Below are 18943 nucleotides of genomic sequence, written 5' to 3'. Positions count from 1 at the left end.
ACCCAGCAGACTTAGTCAGTCTAAAATTAAAAAGTAACAGTGCATAAAAGATTACAATTTAATTGATTTTACATCAGGACACAAAAGCATGTATAAAAGTAATGAGAAAAAAATTAAGTGTCATCAAAGTCCAGTTTTCACAGTGCGATTGTTATCTGATGTTTTTACATCAAAGTGTTCATAACAAGTAACTGCAATACTATTTGACAACTGGACAAGTTTACCAAGCAGACTTTTGCTAAAAAGTACATTTAAATGACATTATGATGTAGTCAACTTGTCTTTGGGTATATGTCCAGCTTCTCCAATCGATTTCACAGTTACAAAGCCATCTGGATGAATGCTTATCAGTGTTATACTTCCGTGGTGCAAACTCATCCTTAACCATGCCTCAGGGGCAACTTGCATGCTTCTGCAGACTATGTATCGAATTACATTGGCATGACACACTACCACTTCATAGGAATCTTTTTCTTGGGTGTAGTCAGCACGGTGAACAAATTTACGAAAAGCTGATTCTATGCGGGGATGATCAGTGTAAACACTAATCTGGGATCTCCAGTCCCTAAATGGTGGAACAGGTTCAATTGGTGATCCTTCTCGAAGCAAATCAGTTCTAACAACAGTGGTTTTAGACAGTTGATCCTGAATTAAAGAGCTAGTTTCAATAGCACGAGTCATGCTAGACTCAACAATTTTATCAAAGGTTATCCCAAGATCACGCAGTCGCATCCCAGTGTAAACAGCTTGCTCCTGACCCAACTGAGTCAAAGTTCGTAGTTCATCTTCTTTGAACTTTTGGTTATATTGACCATGGCGTATAAAAAATATGTGTCGGGTGGCTGTTGGTGTATATTGAGAAATCAAGTCTGCAATTCCCACCTTGTCGTCACATTCTGCAAGTTTTTGTAACTTCTTAGGATTTATGAGGCTTACTGGTTCCCTTTTATCCCAGTTGTAATCCCAAGTGACCCTTGTGTTGTCTGCCAAAACAGGTTCTTGCTTGTCATTTACCTTAAACACAGTAACTGCATATGAAAGTGTCCCTGCTGCTCCAACAGATAGAAGGGTTTTTAACAGCTTTGAAGTGTTCATGTCAAAATTTCTAATAAGCAGTAATGGAAAAAAAATTTGTCGTTGAAACATTTACTGATACAAACAGACAAATTCTACAGCCACCTGCAGTAAAGATCATTCCAGTTAAAACCAAAGGTTCGCTAACACAACTTTTGCCAGCCGCACTTTACAGGTATGGTTGCAGACAGGAGGATAAAATCATTAATTTTTAACAAGGTCATTACTGCAAAAATGTGGTAAAGGCATGAAATTGGGTTGGCAAACCTTTGGTCCAGTTATTCGCATATTCTGCTAAATCGCATTCAGATTGTGAATGCCAAATCTGGCAATTGGAAGAAACAGTTTGGTAAATGTACGTAGATGAGACAAAGCCACAAGCATCACATTAAAACCAGACAGAATATAAGTATCACAGGTAAAAAATATATGTTTATATGTGGGCATGGGGGCTTGGGGGGAACTGAAATTTTGCATGTGTTGTAGTTTTTTAAGATGTCAATGCAATGCCCTCATATCAATAAACCATGTAAACAGAACATTTCCAACAATCACAGTTTGTATTTCATACAATAACTATGCTAAAACATATAAGTTGCAGCTTATCATATATTTATTGTGTTTATACTTTCTAGTATGTAACATGTAAAAATTAATTCGCAGGGTTAAAAGGTTAACATTTAGGGTCAGACACAGACTATTGAGATTGTTAACTCATAATCATTGTCATCTCCTTTGTATTTAAAGAAATAAAAAAATAACTTTTCCACAAATAAGTAAAATAAATTACATCCCTAATAAATTTGGCTTTAGGGAGTCCATTAAAATATTTCTACAATTTTCAACATTGTTATTGTTGATTGCAAGAAGAGAAGCCTTGGTCTCCTCTTGCTCCATCTAAACTTGAATTGACAAGGATCATCATTAGTTACTTAACCCCGTGAAAAAGTACGTTGTTAAGTCGTCAATTTAATAGCTATTAGCTAATATACCGGTAAGCAAAAAACGCGGTTCTTCTTATTTTTCTGTGGGCCTACACAAAAATCGTACGATTTGTAATTCATTTATTTTTCGAATTTTTTTCACTTGTGACATTTGCTTACGTCATGTATACCTAAAGCTTATCAATATCATCAAAAAAGCACTTAATAGAGCAATTTCGGAGTAAATGAGATATAAAAGCTTGTCTTTGATCGTCCACAGTTACGTGCTCATAAATTAATTTCCAATACATGAGACGTGCACATTTTGTTCCTAATTTTCAAAAATGTGCGAACATTGTGCAAAAAAGGCGCTCATCCCCGTCTCGTCAGTGTGTGGTGTATTCTATGTACCCAAGGTAATGTTTCTTGTGTAGGTGATTTCAAGTGATTGTACCCCGGAATATGACGTAGTACTGCAAATGTGCTGCAGCGTCAGATAATATTATTTTGTTTATTTATCATACCAGCATGCTATTTGTTTCGGGCATGACCATCTCTTCGTCTGTCGTCCTTGTAGCGCGATTTTCCTAATGTCTATCGTTTTGCAAAGAGCTCGTTTTTGCACGTGTTATGCTTGCGTATTTTACAGCAGGCCGGAGTTGCTTGAAATCGATTCGTTTGACTCGTTACAAGACACCAAGACCTGTCGAAGCACCCGACGTACGGCTTATTGTGTTTATAGAAAGCAAAGTTAATTCATTGAAAGGTCGTTCGTCCATCAGCAAGTTAAAAGGATACGAAACCTTATTAATTTTTAATTCGCTAGGTTCGTTTCGTTTCAGTGAAATCTGCAAATCTTGCATTAAGTGAAATCTGAAACAGAAAAACTGTGTGAAACCACAAAATCCGAATGTGGAGGTAAAAAGTGTTTGTAGTGAACTTTGCAGATACTATGCATATATTTGTTTTTAACGTGTCGCCTATGTGATGATTGTTCGAGAAGTTTTCTCTATCAGAAAGTGTATAAAACAAAAAACTATACACAAGTTCCCGCAATATTCTACCTTTTTATCTTATTCTAACCCAATTACAGTTTATTTTAAAGGCCAATTAGTAAAACAAGTTACAAGTTTGGCGAGTTACAGATTTTAGGCTGTTTTCTAAAGAATGGTAGCGTTAGAAAGAAAGCAAAACAAAAGTTCAACGACGGACGGGTCGCATCTAAGCCTGTTGTATTTTCTGTGGTTCTCTGCATAGGTGCGTTTTAGAGAAATTGTGACCACATATAGCTACCTTGTTGCCTTAAGTCACAACAGATCTTTAGGCTGTCTACATTTCAGGAACTAATCATTTAGAGTAGACTCCAGGCCAGGGCAATGGCCCCTAAGGTTTTGGTTGCTGTTATACCGCTTTCGCTTTGCCATTATCTAAAATGGTCGTGGTTCCTAAAGTTTAAGTATATTTCAACAAAACTAAAACTTTAGTATACAAATATTAGAGAGGTTTATTATTTTTCACTTTAAGACGCAAGACTTTACCCGGTTTTCGCTAAATTATGAGTAACAATGATCCAAGGGTACTTGTGACATCACAGACAAAATCAAGTGTTAGGATTGTACGCAAATAATTGCTTGATTTATGACTTGCGACAAAATAAACTATTTTGTTCAGCAATGGAGACAGTACATCTTAAATTATACTTTAATTTACACGTATTAGGTGGTAAAGTCTGACATCAAATCAGGTCATAAACAAACTTCAAGCTCTTGGCGGTCGCCGCAAAATCGCCTAAAAAGGGACCCCTAAAAAAGGGACTGCAGACCCCAGTTTGGTAGCCGTTGTCCAGGAAATGTTATTTGTTCGTTTTGTCGAAAGTAACCAAACTAGACATAAAATATTCCAAGTCGGTTTTTATTTTGATCGGTTTGTAAAACAAACTAATTCGGTTTCGGCTGACGGAAATATTTTGGCCGACCGAAACTTCGATCCATCACTTTATAAAACACGCATTTAAAACAAATTTTATTTGAAACCATTTTTCCGGTTCAATCTGGTAATAAATAATTTATTGCTAAATTATAAATTATTTTACGATAATGGCAAAAGTAACAAATGACTTATTCAATCTACTTTGCGATGATTCATTGCGGCCCAGTCAATGTAGAGCCTGCTGTGGGCGTATCGATTAAACAATTTGGTTGTAGGCCTACTTTTTACATTCAGGACCTAGAAATAGCATTTGCTGTCTTTTATGATAAAACTAGCGCGCCTCAAACGTGTTACTGCACTGACCACTTTTATTGCGAAAACGTTACTTATACTGAATGGTTATTCTTTTTGGCAGAAACATGTCAGCGGAAAGACGGAATTCATTACGAGGGAATTTTCTTTTCTGTCAAATTAACGACAGAATCAAGAACTCTAAGGGGGGTAGTATATCTTCTCACTTGGCTCCGGCCGATATTCTGTTTTGGCCTGTGATCCCGGGTCTGCAGACATCCAAAGCCACAAACAGAATGAAACGACGAGACTCTCAACATTCCATAAAGTTTCGAAAAACTGCCCAAGCCGAAGTAAGTCAGTAAGTTGGACAATTGCCATTTGTCATGTTGAGTGAAAAGTATTAGAAATGGCAAAGTTTATTAACATTAACTGTACAACGATCAGAAGCAAACACTTCTCTTGCAAAATCTGCACAATATTTCACATTAAAATGTATTAAAAAAGAAGCGCAGTGAACGATACTTAACTATAAGAAGTAATTAATGCTGAAGCGGTAGATAAAAACAGCCAAATACTACGGTAGTAGCGTATAAACCAGGGGCGTGCAACATACGGCCCGCGGGCCACAGTCCGGCCCGCCAAGCTATTTAGTGTTGTCCCCACCAACACACTGATTGAGATAAAAAATGCAATTCTTCTGAGAATTTAGCAAATGTTCCACTAGTTTTTGGTAAATCTCCTATGTTGCTATGCTGTACGTGGCAAACATAAGATAAATCAGCGTTTTCCAACCGGTGGATCATACAGCAGTTGCAGCAAGGAACCTACTTCACCGAATGTGACGTAACAATTCCCTTTGTCTAGTAAACAATAATTTTGTTGCGAAAGTCACTGTTGCGCTGAAACTGTGTATGTTAAATGTAGAAAAATTATTGATGCTTTTGGAAAAATTTCGATTTTATTGTGCACATGAAAACAAGTTATGTGGCCCTCGCTTGAGGTCCGAAATTGGTTATACGGCCCACCGACGAAAAATGTTGCACACCCCTGGTATAAACAGTTTTACATCTGTTCATCCTTCTTTTCACAAGTAGCTCAAAAAATAGCGTCCAGAAACATATGAAGTTTATATGTTTCAATGCAATTTCTTTGTTAGCGGTTTTCCACTAAAACTCCGCGCGAGTACAAGTAGTCCTCAATCACAAGGCACAGGAACGCCGAGTAAAGACAAAACACAGATTTAAGTTGTCATGTACCTAAATTTCGGTTGACAGCTAAGTCAGCGATTTTTACGAAGTGTAGGTTTCGGCCGAGTAATGTGTCGCAACCGAGAGGAAATCGATTTTCACGAACCAAAACGAAAACTTGAAACTTACATTTCACTCGCAGTAAGACAACTGTGCAGAGTTGTAAGTCGAGCCAGATTTTCGGTTCGTGTTTTGGATTGAGCCAGGATGAATTTAAAAGCCAGGTTGAAATTTAAAAAAATACGGTTGGAATCTTTTTTGCAGCGTTTCCCCCAAAGTTTGGGCCTGACTCAGGCTTAGTTTTTTTAAATGGGTTTCGGGACGGATTTTGGGCTTACACTTTCTGATTCGAGCCGGATTTGTATTCAATTTCAAGCCCGTTTACTACAACTCGACTCAAAAATCGTTGATTCTGACAAAAAAAATCAGCAAAACTGCCGAATATTCGGTGTCGGTTTTTAATTAATTACTTAACTAATGTAGCCGACGCAAATTATCAAATACTCTTTGAAGCTGCAGCCAAATATTTGTATCAAGGCGACATATGTATCTTTCTGCCCCTTTGCTCTGGCAAGACACTACGGTTTTGCGATATCCAGCCTCTTGCGACTTCAGTGGCGTAATAAAATTATTCAATATGGCCACTTGCGTCGCTATTTTTCAACAGCAAATAGATCTAACCCGTTGAGCAAAACAAGCCGATAATAGCGATTTGCAGTACTGTAACTGAATTACAGACTTGTTAATTATGCAATAAATGTAATAGTCACTTGTTCGAGGGCAAACACCACTACATAATTTATCGTTCGGTACATTCTCTTGTATTTTTTCTGGTTTTAATCTAATTTGCTTCGGTTTTGCTGTCTTTTGTTGAAAAACGTAATTTTGGAAGTTACTTTACAACAAAAAAGTTTCCATTGTTTACTTTTACGGCACGGGATTTCCGACCGATCGATCTTTGATTTACCATCTTATCTTGTCTTGGTAGTGGATCGAAGAGGGCAGAAACGAGCGAAAACGTTTTTAGGGTAATTTTGGCCGAAAATACAGCACCTTAATGAACATTTGAGTTTTTGAAGTGAAGGATAAAAAGATATTTTCTAGCTGAAAGTTCCACTCACATTTATTGATGTATATGTTTAAAAGCGTTGTTTTTTGTTGCGTTAACAGTCGTCAGTTGGGTATTAGGTTGCGTTAAGTGAAGTTGATGTTATTTGGTTTGGTGAACGAAAACATACCGACACAATGTACGAAAACAAACAGTAAGCGGAAATAGCCTTGCAACGTTATAAAAAGCGAAAATGTGAAGGGACAATTGGTGGATAATGGCAAAACGCGTGCAGTCAGTACTAAGCAAACCATTTTGCAACAACAAACGTAGCGGCAAAATAATTTGCTAAAATTCCAAGCAAGAGGAAAAGTATATTTCCAGGGACGGGTGGTAATCAGACAAAAGCCAATTCTTATGCCAATTGCTGAAAGATAACAAATCTGTATCGGTTCAATTTTACTAGTGTGATGCTTACATTAAAATTGAACAAATTTCATGATTGTCAAAAGAAAGATACTACGCTACATAATACACCAACAGCATGTTTCTATTTTTAGCTGATCAACGTCAAAAAAATCAATATCCACATTGAATTACTGCAAGGTGACTTAGCAGACACGTTTTTTTCACACGCGAAGTGCACTGGGGTATGAAGTGGGATTTCGCATCAATAGAGTTTCGTGCAAGTGTTCTCAAAATCAGACCGAAACCAAAACATTCGGCGAACCACCAGTTTAAAAGTATCAGCATTATTTTATAAAGTGCAGTTTAAACGAGAAAATTGTTGTCATTACTTTCAAAAGTATACACGATTATGTCTGTGTACGTATGCTTCGAGTTGATAATGGCTGATGGCATGCCGCATTGTTCAGCATGAGACATCGGATAAGCCAACCAGCGTTGACAGCCAATATGGCAACTAACTAAGTAGCTGCTTCCTATCTTTGAAGCAATTAACACCCTCAGGATGGTTTTCGTAAAGCCTTTGAAATCTAGTCGGCTGGGACTAATGGGGACACAGATAATACAATGAGTTGTAGACTTAGTGACAAACCACAACAGTGGGTATAGCATGAGGAAACAAACCGGCGTTGTATGTTATGAGTTTCGCTTGATTATTTATAGTCGATAACATTGTTCATGTTATCATACTTAGCCTATCGGTTGCGGGCTTAATCGTTTAGTCGGGCCAACAAAAGTGTAAACATATACCAAAATGTTTTTCAATAAGCGCCGTAGCCTTTTGGCTGCGTAAACACATTGAATACTTAATGTTACTCAAAATCAATAGTACTCTTGTTTCGCGTTTAGAATCCGCTTGCATCATAGATCAATAATTGCTCTTTTAAAACTGCACCGTGAACAAAATTTTCGACAGCAAAGAGTTTAAATCACGATCGGCCGGCTAATTTTATGTTGCGTTGCAGAGACGAAGTTGTAAGGCAGGACGCTTTGTGAAGAAAGAATGTTTGTACAAAAGCAGTGTCAAATGTTTTGTAATCTTGTCGTTGGTATTCAGGTTTAGAATTTCTAAGGTTTGTTTATACAAAGGCTTTTATGATGTCACGGCGGCACTAAATCGTCAATAGGTCAATTTTTGAAAAAAAGGCTTCTCGTTAAATCAACTGAGGCGTTAACAACAGTGAAAACATCCAGCGTTGCGTTTCAAGCGTCAAGCGCAAATGTTTTGCTACGGTAGACACAGAGAGAAAAAAACGTTTCACATCAATCCTATATATTCGTTTTATCAAACGTATTGACAGAAACAGGATAAAGGGTTTCCACGTGCAACTTTGTACAGCATTTGCAGAGAAAAAAGCACGCCGATATGGTTTGGACGCCGCGCAAATGCTATTCGGTTTGTTTGGAAATAAATTATTCAATTATCATTCAAACGCCATTAGTTCCTGCTGACGTATGCCGTTCGAAGTGCATGATTTATACAAAACTTTGTGACTAAGCGTTCGACTGTTTTGCAAATACCTCAGGCTATGTTAACACTACCTGATTGGCATGACATGGTACATGCTTGTTGTGGTTCAACGCAAAACTTATAATCTCCTTATCACGCCACCATAAAGCAAGTTAGCAAAGATGTAAGCGGGTCGAACAGGCACTAGAGAATGGCCTTTAGTTAAGACAAGTACAGCTGAGAGCAAGTTGGTTCGAGTCCAACCTGTAACTATGACGTCGCTTGACATGACTTTGTACTTGGGTTAAAGGAAAAATTTATTGCCATCGATCGCTAAAGACAACCTAATTCTCCCATGCATTTCAGCTGGGGTTACGAATCGCTTAACAAGATTGTAAATCTATATGAGCAAGAGCTGTATCGGTAGACAAGTCAAGAAGTTGCTGGTGTTGTTTGATGTATTTGAACTTTGTAGGATTTTATTCAATATGAGCACAATGTAGGTAAAGATGCTGCTACAGATGTAAAAAAATTGTTGAAACTTGCTTGCAGTGCGTTTCTACTTGATCTGACTGAAACAAAAAGCGGACTAGAAATCATTGCAACATGGTAACAAACGTTATGGCGCATCGCTTACAATTAGGCTAATGTACAGTAGCAGTTATGCTAATATACAGTATTTGTTACACAGAGCTGCACTAAATATACGTGCTACGGCTTTTTTGAAGCTACTTTATGATTTGATTTCAACTAAATTATATTTTGATGTGCTACAAGTTACGTTTGATCACAATTTTTATTTGGTTTAATTTTAGGCCTATAAAAACCAGGTGTTTCGATTATGTTTAAGTCGTATTGATTTTTATGTTCGTAAGTAATATATGCAATCTGTGTGATGCATTAAATTATACCTATCCACTTTTTAATTCAAGTTTACATGGCTACTGGCTTACAGAATAATGCAATTGTGTACAGCAGGGGTCGGCAACCTTTTGTGAACGGCGGACCGTTTTTGAAACTAAAATTTTATCGCGGACCGGTCTTCAAAAAAGTACAAATATTTAGCAATAAAAACGCTTAAATTAGTTTATCATCCCCGGGATACATGGGCCAAACGTTTTGTAACATCTAACCTAAACATTTATACGGCCCGGTATAACGAAACCCTCGCGGACCGGTACCGGGCCGCGGACCGGCGGTTGCCGACCACTGGTGTACAGCATACATCCTTGTCAAGGCAATGCCTATGTGTTTAATCGTCAGTGTCAATTGTATCTTGTCGGTTTTTTTGGGACTACGCCAGTTAAGCTAACGCATAATGTGTACACATGTTTGAACACGATATGTTTCCACATAATGTATATTTAAATAGCACTTTGTGATCTTGCACAGGCGGCGATTATGCAGCGTAGTACGAACCTCAACTTTCCTAGAAAGGCCAAGTTTTCGCAATCGAGTGACTCTGACAAAACGAGGTTGGTACAGCTTTACCCCAAAGCACAAAACGCGAACTTACCTAAAGTCTTACCAGGGATCATGTTGTTTGAACACAAATACGTTGCCAATGAAGCTTAGCGATACGCTTGAGAAACTAACTGTCAGAAATTCTTCGACGTAAGTCAAGTGCAAATGAAACTGTCAAAGCTATCGACCATTAGTTGTAATTTGTCAAGGCTTAACGTGAAGCGAAAATTGTAAGAACGCATATTAGGGGGTCCCCATAAGCGATTTTTAACCGATGCGACATTCAAATTTAAAGCTTTGGTAACTTTAGCAAGTGCTACTATAGACTAAACGAATTGGCACAAAAGTATCTTTTTGGTAAGGAAAGGGGCGATGGCATCGTTGCTAATACACGAGATAAACACGGACAGGCAAATTTACAGCTCGTCAATGGACCGAAACCCTTTACCACAACACTCTATACAATATGTAACTCACTGGATTGACCCAAGTTTTCACATAACTTCAAACATTTTTGCATGACCAATTGGACTTTTAGTAGTCACCTTTGAACTAAAAATGTAAATGTATTTTAAATTAAGGCTCCGTAACAATGTGTTTCGGGTATGTTTTAGGGCCTACTCTACTGTGGTTGTTCCACCTCATTCAGCAACACCCAACATCTTCAGAAAAAAGTCGAAAATCTCAATTGCAATTGACGGCTTAACCAGCGACTTAAGGAGATATCCGCAAATTCGCCCAAGCGTTTGCACCATCATTATTGGACTGTCAATTTTATTTTTTGCTTTGTTGATGCTCGGTGTCACTGACATTCGACAAAACACGCCATTGTGGTTTCAAATTATTGCCATTATTGTATCAGCACTGGTCATAATTGGTGGATTTGTCGGACTTGCAAGAAACTACTTTCTTCTGAAAAAGCGGCTGGAATTTCAGCGAAATCAGGCTTCAAAACTAGCTTCGTTGGCTCGAGGTACATTTGCTGCAGCTGGGGTGAAACATCAAAACGACAGAGCAAACCTAGGTACTGTAATAGAGGAAACCAATGTGGATTTGGCCAATGAACGTTTGGACTACTGCACAGGAGATGTACAGCAGCAATCGCAAGTTACCAACCAAAGCGTCGATAGGATTCAAAAAATTGTTCAAACAAGTCACAGAAGAAAACTCCCGAGTTTGCCTATCGCCAAGACTCGCAAGTCAAGTGCGAACGAAAATGGCGATGAAAAAGTCACCGTCCAGCACTTAGATCAAATTGGGGACAACAATAACTTAAAGAAAAAAAGGAAACACGGTTTAGCCTATTTTTCATCGGAGCCTGATCTCCTTACGTGCGGCAAACATGGAGGAAATCTGTACACGCCTAAAAGAACAGGAAAATTCGTTGAAAAAGAAAATCTGCAACACTCAAAATGCGTAAAACTGGAGACAACAGAAAATAGTTCAGAACTTGCGGACGAAATTTTCGAAGTATTTCACGATCCGTTGCTTTACACAGCCATAACTCGCCTTAAATTTAAGTGTGATTACGAATTTTTATCTGCTTGATATTTTAAATCTGTTTTAGTAATATTTGAATTTTGAGCGTTAACGAACAAAATGCTTCCTTGTAGGATTTTTAAAATAGCACTACCATCAAACACACAAAAACATTATCACACTGTGATATGGATGTACATTTATACGAATTATTGTAAAATATTACCATACAAATATGCTACTATCGAGTTTTTTGTCTATAGCCTAAATACGATTTTTACGTTACAATGTGATTTGAACTGCACTATACTGTTACCTTGTGACAACTTCGGTTGCTATTCTGTATGCCAAAACTTATTTGCTTTTAGTGTGGCTCGTAGTTTTTGCAACCGATATGCCTGAATCATATTGTGAAATGATCGATACAGTCAAACTTCGATACTATGCCACCTTGACATTATGCCACCCTCGCTACTATACCATTTTTGATCGTCACCAACTAAATTCAATAGAAAATATATTTACTATGCCACCCCTTACCCTTGATACTATGACACATGAGAGTACAGTATCACTGTATTAACGGTCTGGTTCCGGATTAAAAATTGGGCCTTCTGACTATTTTCGGTTTGAGCTCATAATAAAACAGAGAAAAAATGAAAAACAAATCGTTGAGTAAATAAACGTGACCATGTTAAGAGGTTTCACGGCTTTGCAGCGAGTTATGTAAACCCCGTTCCGTGCTTGTGTCACAACAAAATAACAGATCGTGTTTGTTCTATGCACGATCTAGCCGTTTTTTGTAATAAATTATACTGTATACTATACCTTATACTGTATACTGTAATAAATTACAATCGTACAACACAACGTGGCATTACAGTACATTTTCACGTCACAAGGCTATTTTTACAACCAACCCTCGATATTATGCCACCCTCGGTACTATATGCCACTTTCTCTCGGTCCCAAAGGGTGGCATAGTATCGAAGTTTGACTGTATACGTTTACGCGCATTGCACAAATCCCATAACCACAAAATGTCTTCTTTGTTTTTATGTTGCTGCTTGCAATAAACAGCATTACTGCCAAGATTGTTTAAATTAGTTTAAAATCAAACTGACGAAAAAAGAAAACAATTTTTGTGATTTGCTACAACAATGGATGCATAGTGTACTAAATAAGAATAGAACTGACTGTTTATTGTTAATTGGTTTGTTAATGTACTTGTGCAGCACTCCAAAAATATGTTGCTTTTACACAATTCGCCTTATTTATGTTACCTGCATTGTATTTAGTATAGGCTAGGTTCTTAATTTTTTCACGTGGCGTTACAGTTTCTTAATAGTTGTTGCTTACAATCAAATAGCTACACGTAGGACACGTGGTATTCAAACACTTTGTCATTCCATAATGAACACTCCTGTTTGCACTTTTCTTTCCTACCTTAAATCAAAGTAATATGCAAAATAATAAAGAATTTGGCGTTGTAAATGCTACTTTTTAATAGTTACGACCCAGTTTGAACTTTGTACATCAAAAATTGTAACACAAAAATTGCCATTGTGAGATGCCCTGCTGTTTCGAAACCTACAGCAAACACAATTTGACTTTGATCGACTACACATTTGCATTGTACAGTACAGTATTGTTTATTGTTTCTGAAGTAATTTGTCTTGCTGTGTCCGTCTCATACGATGGATTGGTTGCGCCAACATCATGATTTGCTGCGTTGTTTTGTGTAATGTTGCTCGAACAGGTTTCATTTGTCAACGTGCGCCGTCCTAAAAACTTTGACTTCGATTCGTTGATTCCCTTTTGGCAAATATAAACTATTATTCCAAGTATTGCAGCAGTTTCCAATGAGAGCAAAATTACAGTCAAAAGAAATAGCTTTCGGATCTGCTTCTGCAGTTTCTGTTGGTAAAAAAGACTAAATTAAAAAAAAAAATATGAGCAACAGCTAAAAAAATTAGGCCTAAGGCAGTGGTGGGATTCAGCCGGTTCGCACCGGTTCTATAGAACCGTCTCACGAAATTTTATGAGATCAGCTCAATGTCAATGACTTTTTGTAACAGAACCGGCTGAAAAATATGACTTTTGTAATAGAACCGGATGACAAAAAAAAATTTAATCCCACCACTGGGCTGAGGGGTGTGTGCAATACTGGTTTCACCACACTAATAGGCTTAAGGTTATTAAATTTATGTTATTTTTAACCTATGTTCCACTACTAAATACACAGTATGTAATTCAGATTTTCGTATAATTTTACCAGGGCTGTTTTGTATGTTGATACAGACAGTCCTGCAAACATGACAGGACAAAATCGATCTGCCCCGCCTCACGCGAGTAAATCCCTACTACGATTAACAAAGAAGTTAGGAAATATTAAGCTATGCCTCATTTTACGTCTCACGATGTTATGATTGTTTAACATGATTTTTGTATCCAGTTGTGGCATCGAACGAAATAGGTGAGGCATGGCTTTTTAGCCTGTTACACCCAACAAGCTGGAGTGCCGTTTGATGACTACTGTAGCCAAAACGGCCTATCTCTCGTCATCAGCTGCACTAATGAGACCTTAGGTCGAAAGATACGTTGTTTTAGGTTTGTCTGAGTGCTGACGTTTAATGCAGGCTATGAGAAAAACTGGTTATGTGTATTTATTATTTTACTGCCCAACCATTGCCTATATACAAGATTTATGTAACAAAAGTAAAAAAACAATCACGCAAGCAAATAAAAAATAAATACGTCTATATTATGTACCTTGTGTTCATATTTTAAAATAGCGAATAGCCTATAAAGTTTATGACCTGTGTTTCGACGCTGATGATTTTTCTAATGTCAAACTCGTCAAGGCATTGCTGTAGCACATCTTCGCCATAAGCAACTAAACTTTCTTGAAAGAAATGCAACATATCGTCGGCGCTTGGAACTTCACTAACATACATAGAATGTGGATGTGATTGAACATCTCTTTTCACGATGTCCTGACCGTTGCCCGACATGTTTTCACTAAAGCAATAACAATTAAAAGGAATAAGTAGGCCTAAATATTTTTGTTTAGTATGTAACAGAACCCACAAAACCATCAGTAATTAATATTAGCCGACGAAAATTGAGTGTAAACAAATACACTAATCTTTTTTGTTGCGGGCCAAAATACCTTTTTAGGATGCAAAAATCAATATGTTTTGTTTTACATTTTACAAGCACAATATTTCGCATTACTTTCAACAGCAACTTACTGTGTGTAGGATAATCCTGGTTTTTGGCCTAGCGCATTTTTGCACAATGATAATGCCAGAATAATCCAGAACGTAGCAATGCCGAACAAACACCTTGGATTCGAATGCATCTTCGCGGTTTCATATGCCAACTATTGGACACCTAATATCGTTCGACATACTACATGCCATCAAAACAACTTTCTATCCCGGACATACTATTTCCTGACCTTAGAAACCCATTCATCTCTTGCCTAGTATTGATAAAGGCATGAATGCAAAATGAGTGGTTTTCATCCAACACAGCCAACTACAAATAACGGAGTAATATTTCACAAAAAAACGTAAAAATAAAACATTTTAGTGTCAAGGATTTTAGTGTTATTGCTTTGTTTCCTTGGCAAGTTCAATTTTCTTTTTAATTCCGTTGAGATTGAGTGTCAGTTCGGCGTGGGTTCGCTTTAGTACATCAAGTTTATGGTACAAATCATCAGCTTCATCTGTGCTTTCCTAAAAAAAAGATTTTTTAGGATGCAATTATGATATCATGTATTACACTATCACACCTCATAGTCTCGTAGAAGACTTGTGTTACCGAGCAAACCGCATTTCTGTTGCAACTTATTGTTGTCATGGCGAAGTGCGTCTCGTGCTTGTTTCGTTCTTGACAAAACATCCCGTTTCTAAAAAAATATGATGCACATAACTTTTCGGAAATACAAGCGACACCCAATCAAAAAGCATTTAAAATGTAACAAAAATTTTCCCTTTTACTTTATATTTATTTAAATTTAAAGCTTTCGTTAATTGCTTGTAGTGGGTAGTTTTTCTACCTTTGCAACCTTTTGCTCCACTTCACTCAGCTGCTGTTTGCGTACGTGATTTTCAGCTTGCACAAACTGCAATTTTTCTTTTAAATGTGTAAGAACTTGCACGGTGCTGGTTATTTTTTTCCGCAATTTTAGAAGTTCCTTCATAAAAACGTTTAGTCAAATAACACGAAATAAACTTAACTAGGATAAAACAGAAAAAGGACACAAAATCAAACCTCATTTCTTTCCTCAATTTTCTCATTGTAGGTTTGGTTTTCAATTTTCAGTTGCTCAAAGTCAATTAAATGCAATCCTTCAGCCAACTCCTCCTGCAAATAATTTCCTTGTGGATTAAATATTTTTTGACATTTTTTCTTACTAAAGCCAATTTGCACAATTTTTCATGCCGGTTACCATTTACCTTTTGTTTAAGTTGAAGTTCTTGTTTCCTTAATCGATTTTTCAGTTTGATATTTTCCAAGCGAACTTGTGAAACTTCTGCTTCCTTTTTTCTCTCATTTTGTTCATATATCTCAATGTCCTAAACAGTACTTATTTTGATTATTACATGTTATTAAAAAAATTTTCACAAACAAAAGAAAATATACTTTGTGATTTCATATCTTTGGGTTTTAACAAATATTTTATGATAGAATAAACTAAACAATTTAACATTATGCTTTCTTAAACAGAGTGCAAACATAAGGCTAAAAAACAGAAATAACTGAATAAGATTTGAAACAAATCAACACTTTATTTAAAAAGTCTGTCGTTATACCTTAGCAGGAATAGGTCGACCAGAACGACTGTTAATAGAATCAACCGCAACTGCTTTCTTGAACTCGATAGCACGTGTCCATTCATCTTCAACTTTTCCATGTTTCTCCATTTTTCTTGCTTTTAATTCTTCTAGTTGTTCATTGTAAGCTTCCTGTTCTGCTGCCTGTTGTTGTCTTAACTCTTCCAAGTTGCTCATGTATTTCATATATCTAAAGGTAGATGTAGACATGAAATTTTGTTGCTTTTTTCATTTTTGGCATATATTTTCATAGATCATTCAGTTTTCTTATTATTTGTTTCATCATGTTTTTTAAACAGGCAAAAACACACAAATAAATTAAGCAACTTTACACCCACCAGTAGTAATCCATTCAATTAAAAAAATGGACAAGTTAAGCTATTTTACCTTTGTTCTTGATCGGTGACATTTTTATCAACTTCCTGTCTAGCTTCTTCTGTTTTCTTTTTTCGGAAATATTCAGCAAGTTTGTGTTGCAATGCATAGTTCTGTTGATTCAGTTGTTCCCTTTCATGTAAAGCAGCCTGTCATGCATTCAACAAAATAAATGAATCAGTTTATGGTAACTGCCTTTCAACAACAATGCAATACATTACATGATCACTTTTCGCTTTTTACTTTACTGTTGTAACAAAAAGTAAACATATTCCCAAGATAAGGATATTAATCATTACACTAGAATTTTTGGCCGAAAACATATTTATGTCAAGAAAAACATCATAGATATGGCACCTGATATTTTTGAAGCAGTTCTTCTCTGTTGTACTGTGGTATCAGTTCATCTTCAGCTAGCATTAAATCTTGCTCAGCATCACTACCTATTGATGATTAAAACCAACGTTTTTTTATAGTATACATTCTGCACAATGTCCAATTCAGTATGATATGAAAACACTTGTTTACCAGCTCTTTCTGGTGTTCCAGGCTCAGGTCTATCTTCATCAGGCAGTATGCCTTCATCAGTGGTCAGTGGAGGAGTTTGCTCACGAGAAAGAGTTTCAGAAACTATTGGAAGTTGCTCAGATGGTTCTTCATCTTTTGCTTCCAGAGACGATTCAACCGGTGGCTCGTTTCCATCCTCAACTATATACAACTAGTCTTTGGTTATGTTTCAAAATATAAACAATTTTTAATTATATAAATGTAAAATTATGTATAAAACATAGTGTTATTTGTACTTCTTGCTTGAGTAAATGATTTATTGCAATTGTGTTGCTATGCTTTATGACCAAAAATCAGAAGTAAAAATTTTAACATAAGACTTAAACAAAAATATAATACGTTAAAGTGATTTGCAAATTAAACACTTGATTAAATTTGGGAATTAGCAGTTGCTCCACTAGTGCATAAGATAAAGAAAACTTCTAAATCCACAAAGCATCTTTAAAAACATAATAACCCTTTGAGTGTTCATAGTATTAACACTACTCGTGAACTAGAATAAAAACCTTTTGGTTCAGCCACTTCCTTTTGATCCTCTGCACTTTCAGTTTGGTCCTCAGGTTTGCAATCTTCCTCAGTTGGTTCCGCTGTAGTTTCATCAGAAGGTGGTGTGTCAGTTTTTACCTCATTACCCTCAACTGGCTGTTCAACATTGCTGTGCAAACAATCAGTTAAAAGCAAATATCCCAAAGTTAGCGATTTTAAATTAAACAACTGTGAGGTTGAAATTAGGATACTTTGTGGGCTGGTCAGCATCCTCTGTTGATTCTTGAGCTTGAGGTTCTGTAGGTTCAGCTTCAGCTCCCTGGGTTTCAGCTGATTCCTCTACAACAGCAGGGACTGTGCAAAAATAAAAGCAAGTATTTAATATTTACAATAATGTAGAAACAAAATATTTCTCGACTTTTTGAAGATTTTATAAAATATAAACCAGTTTTATTCCTTTTTATTACCTGCATCAGTAGCAGCTTGTTCTGCTGGGATTTCAGGAGTTGGTTCAACTGCTGTTTCTGCTGCAGCCTCTACAATGTATGATTGGTTTAAAATTTTACACAATTACAGATGTATGTTTATATTTCATGTTGTTTCTGCATTTAACAAATACTGTTTAGTACCCACCGTTTTCAGGTTCTTCCAAAATAACTTCTTGTGCCTAAAACGAAAAAGTTCATTTATATGTATTTTGTGGCCCTGATTTAAACTATAGTATAGCTCACCGTTTCTGCCATGATTTAAACAAATTTCAAACACCAGCTGTAAAATGGTGAAACTTTTAAGCCAGTATGGTTCTAGCTTGCTGTGTTGTCATAGTTCCAACAATTGAAATACAGTACTTTCACATTACCATTCGAAGCACGCAAATTTTATTTCATGGGAGACAACACTGTGTAATTAAATTTCAAAAAAACAAACAAACATACAATTGATAGCGTAGTTTGTACTGTTCAGCCTCGGCCTATTAATATGAATTAATTAATAATGTAATAGTTGTTACTATTATGGATCCTAGAATGCAGGCTGCTTGAAAATCGTGGTATATATGTTTGAGTTTGAGTTGAGTTTATTTCGCTTGGTGAAAGACGACATAGCGACACAATTGCACTAAAACAATCACCAAGCCGGAAATAGCTGCGCAACGTTAAAACCATTATTAATACCGAAACACATTAAATGAATTAAGCAGGAAGTCGAAGCGCTCGTAAAATGGGGTTAGGATAACTTTTTATTGTTTAGGCTTCGGGAGTTGAAATATGAATATTCGAGCTCGGGTTTTGTTTCGGTCC

The 18943-nt window shown here is 36.6% G+C and overlaps 3 protein-coding genes and 1 pseudogene across 8 annotated transcripts; 1 reads left to right on the top strand and 3 right to left on the bottom strand.

The window, feature by feature from the left end:
* Window positions 1-19: 19 nt before the first annotated feature.
* On the bottom strand, window positions 20-1656 carry LOC145217740 (serine/threonine-protein phosphatase PGAM5, mitochondrial pseudogene; annotated as a pseudogene). Its single transcript, XR_013857471.1, has one exon. The product of XR_013857471.1 is annotated as a serine/threonine-protein phosphatase PGAM5, mitochondrial pseudogene (transcript).
* Window positions 1429-13220, top strand: LOC145217737 (uncharacterized). 4 transcript variants are annotated; one of them, XM_080085080.1, is made up of 4 exons: window positions 1429-1492; window positions 4342-4570; window positions 9823-9905; window positions 10509-13220. In XM_080085080.1, the coding sequence occupies exons 2-4, from the start codon at window positions 4346-4348 to the stop codon at window positions 11440-11442; spliced, it is 1242 nt and encodes a 413-aa protein (XP_079941206.1). In that variant the 5' UTR covers window positions 1429-1492; window positions 4342-4345; the 3' UTR covers window positions 11443-13220. The 4 variants fall into 4 exon arrangements, with proteins under 4 accessions (XP_079941206.1, XP_079941205.1, XP_079941204.1 ...); XM_080085079.1 differs by lacking the exon at window positions 1429-1492 and adding an exon at window positions 1760-2022; XM_080085078.1 differs by lacking the exon at window positions 1429-1492 and adding an exon at window positions 2853-2915.
* Window positions 12194-14805, bottom strand: LOC145217741 (uncharacterized). The gene is made up of 3 exons (XM_080085088.1): window positions 14628-14805; window positions 14193-14394; window positions 12194-13290 (listed from the first exon to the last, which is right to left on the bottom strand). Exons 1-3 carry the CDS (start codon window positions 14735-14737, stop codon window positions 12994-12996), a joined length of 609 nt encoding a protein of 202 aa, XP_079941214.1. The 5' UTR covers window positions 14738-14805; the 3' UTR covers window positions 12194-12993.
* Window positions 14806-14912: 107 nt separating this feature from the next.
* LOC145217736 (cilia- and flagella-associated protein 184-like) lies at window positions 14913-18543 on the bottom strand. 2 transcript variants are annotated; one of them, XM_080085076.1, is made up of 14 exons: window positions 18377-18543; window positions 18279-18312; window positions 18113-18181; window positions 17897-17999; window positions 17666-17814; window positions 17121-17300; window positions 16950-17035; window positions 16605-16741; window positions 16197-16407; window positions 15840-15959; window positions 15655-15747; window positions 15440-15577; window positions 15173-15289; window positions 14913-15116 (listed from the first exon to the last, which is right to left on the bottom strand). In XM_080085076.1, exons 1-14 carry the CDS (start codon window positions 18386-18388, stop codon window positions 14988-14990), a joined length of 1578 nt encoding a protein of 525 aa, XP_079941202.1. In that variant the 5' UTR covers window positions 18389-18543; the 3' UTR covers window positions 14913-14987. The 2 variants fall into 2 exon arrangements, with proteins under 2 accessions (XP_079941202.1, XP_079941203.1); XM_080085077.1 differs by lacking the exons at window positions 17897-17999; window positions 18113-18181; window positions 18279-18312; window positions 18377-18543 and having other exon boundaries at window positions 17121-17310; window positions 17666-17813.
* Window positions 18544-18943: the final 400 nt, after the last annotated feature.

This window comes from Phallusia mammillata, chromosome 3 (assembly GCF_965637545.1).
Source record: "Phallusia mammillata chromosome 3, kaPhaMamm4.hap1.1, whole genome shotgun sequence".
NCBI classification, from domain to species: domain Eukaryota; kingdom Metazoa; phylum Chordata; class Ascidiacea; order Phlebobranchia; family Ascidiidae; genus Phallusia; species Phallusia mammillata.
Note: the sequence above shows the minus strand (reverse complement) of the source record. Positions and strands in the feature narration are given on the sequence as shown.

Coding starts and splice junctions, on each gene's coding strand:
- LOC145217737 (XM_080085078.1), top strand. Junction 4,571..9,822: donor GAAAAACTGCCCAAGCCGAA/GTAAGTCAGTAA, acceptor GATCTTGCACAG/GCGGCGATTATGCAGCGTAG. Junction 9,906..10,508: donor AGTGACTCTGACAAAACGAG/GTTGGTACAGCT, acceptor GGTATGTTTTAG/GGCCTACTCTACTGTGGTTG.
- LOC145217741 (XM_080085088.1), bottom strand. CDS start 14,737: ATGCATTCGAATCCAAGGTGTTTGTTCGGCATTGCTACGTTCTGGATT. Junction 14,395..14,627: donor CCAGGATTATCCTACACACA/GTAAGTTGCTGT, acceptor TTATTGCTTTAG/TGAAAACATGTCGGGCAACG. Junction 13,291..14,192: donor TCATCAGCGTCGAAACACAG/GTCATAAACTTT, acceptor TTTTACCAACAG/AAACTGCAGAAGCAGATCCG.
- LOC145217736 (XM_080085076.1), bottom strand. Junction 18,182..18,278: donor TTTGGAAGAACCTGAAAACG/GTGGGTACTAAA, acceptor CATACATTGTAG/AGGCTGCAGCAGAAACAGCA. Junction 17,301..17,665: donor GGAAGTGGCTGAACCAAAAG/GTTTTTATTCTA, acceptor AGTTGTATATAG/TTGAGGATGGAAACGAGCCA.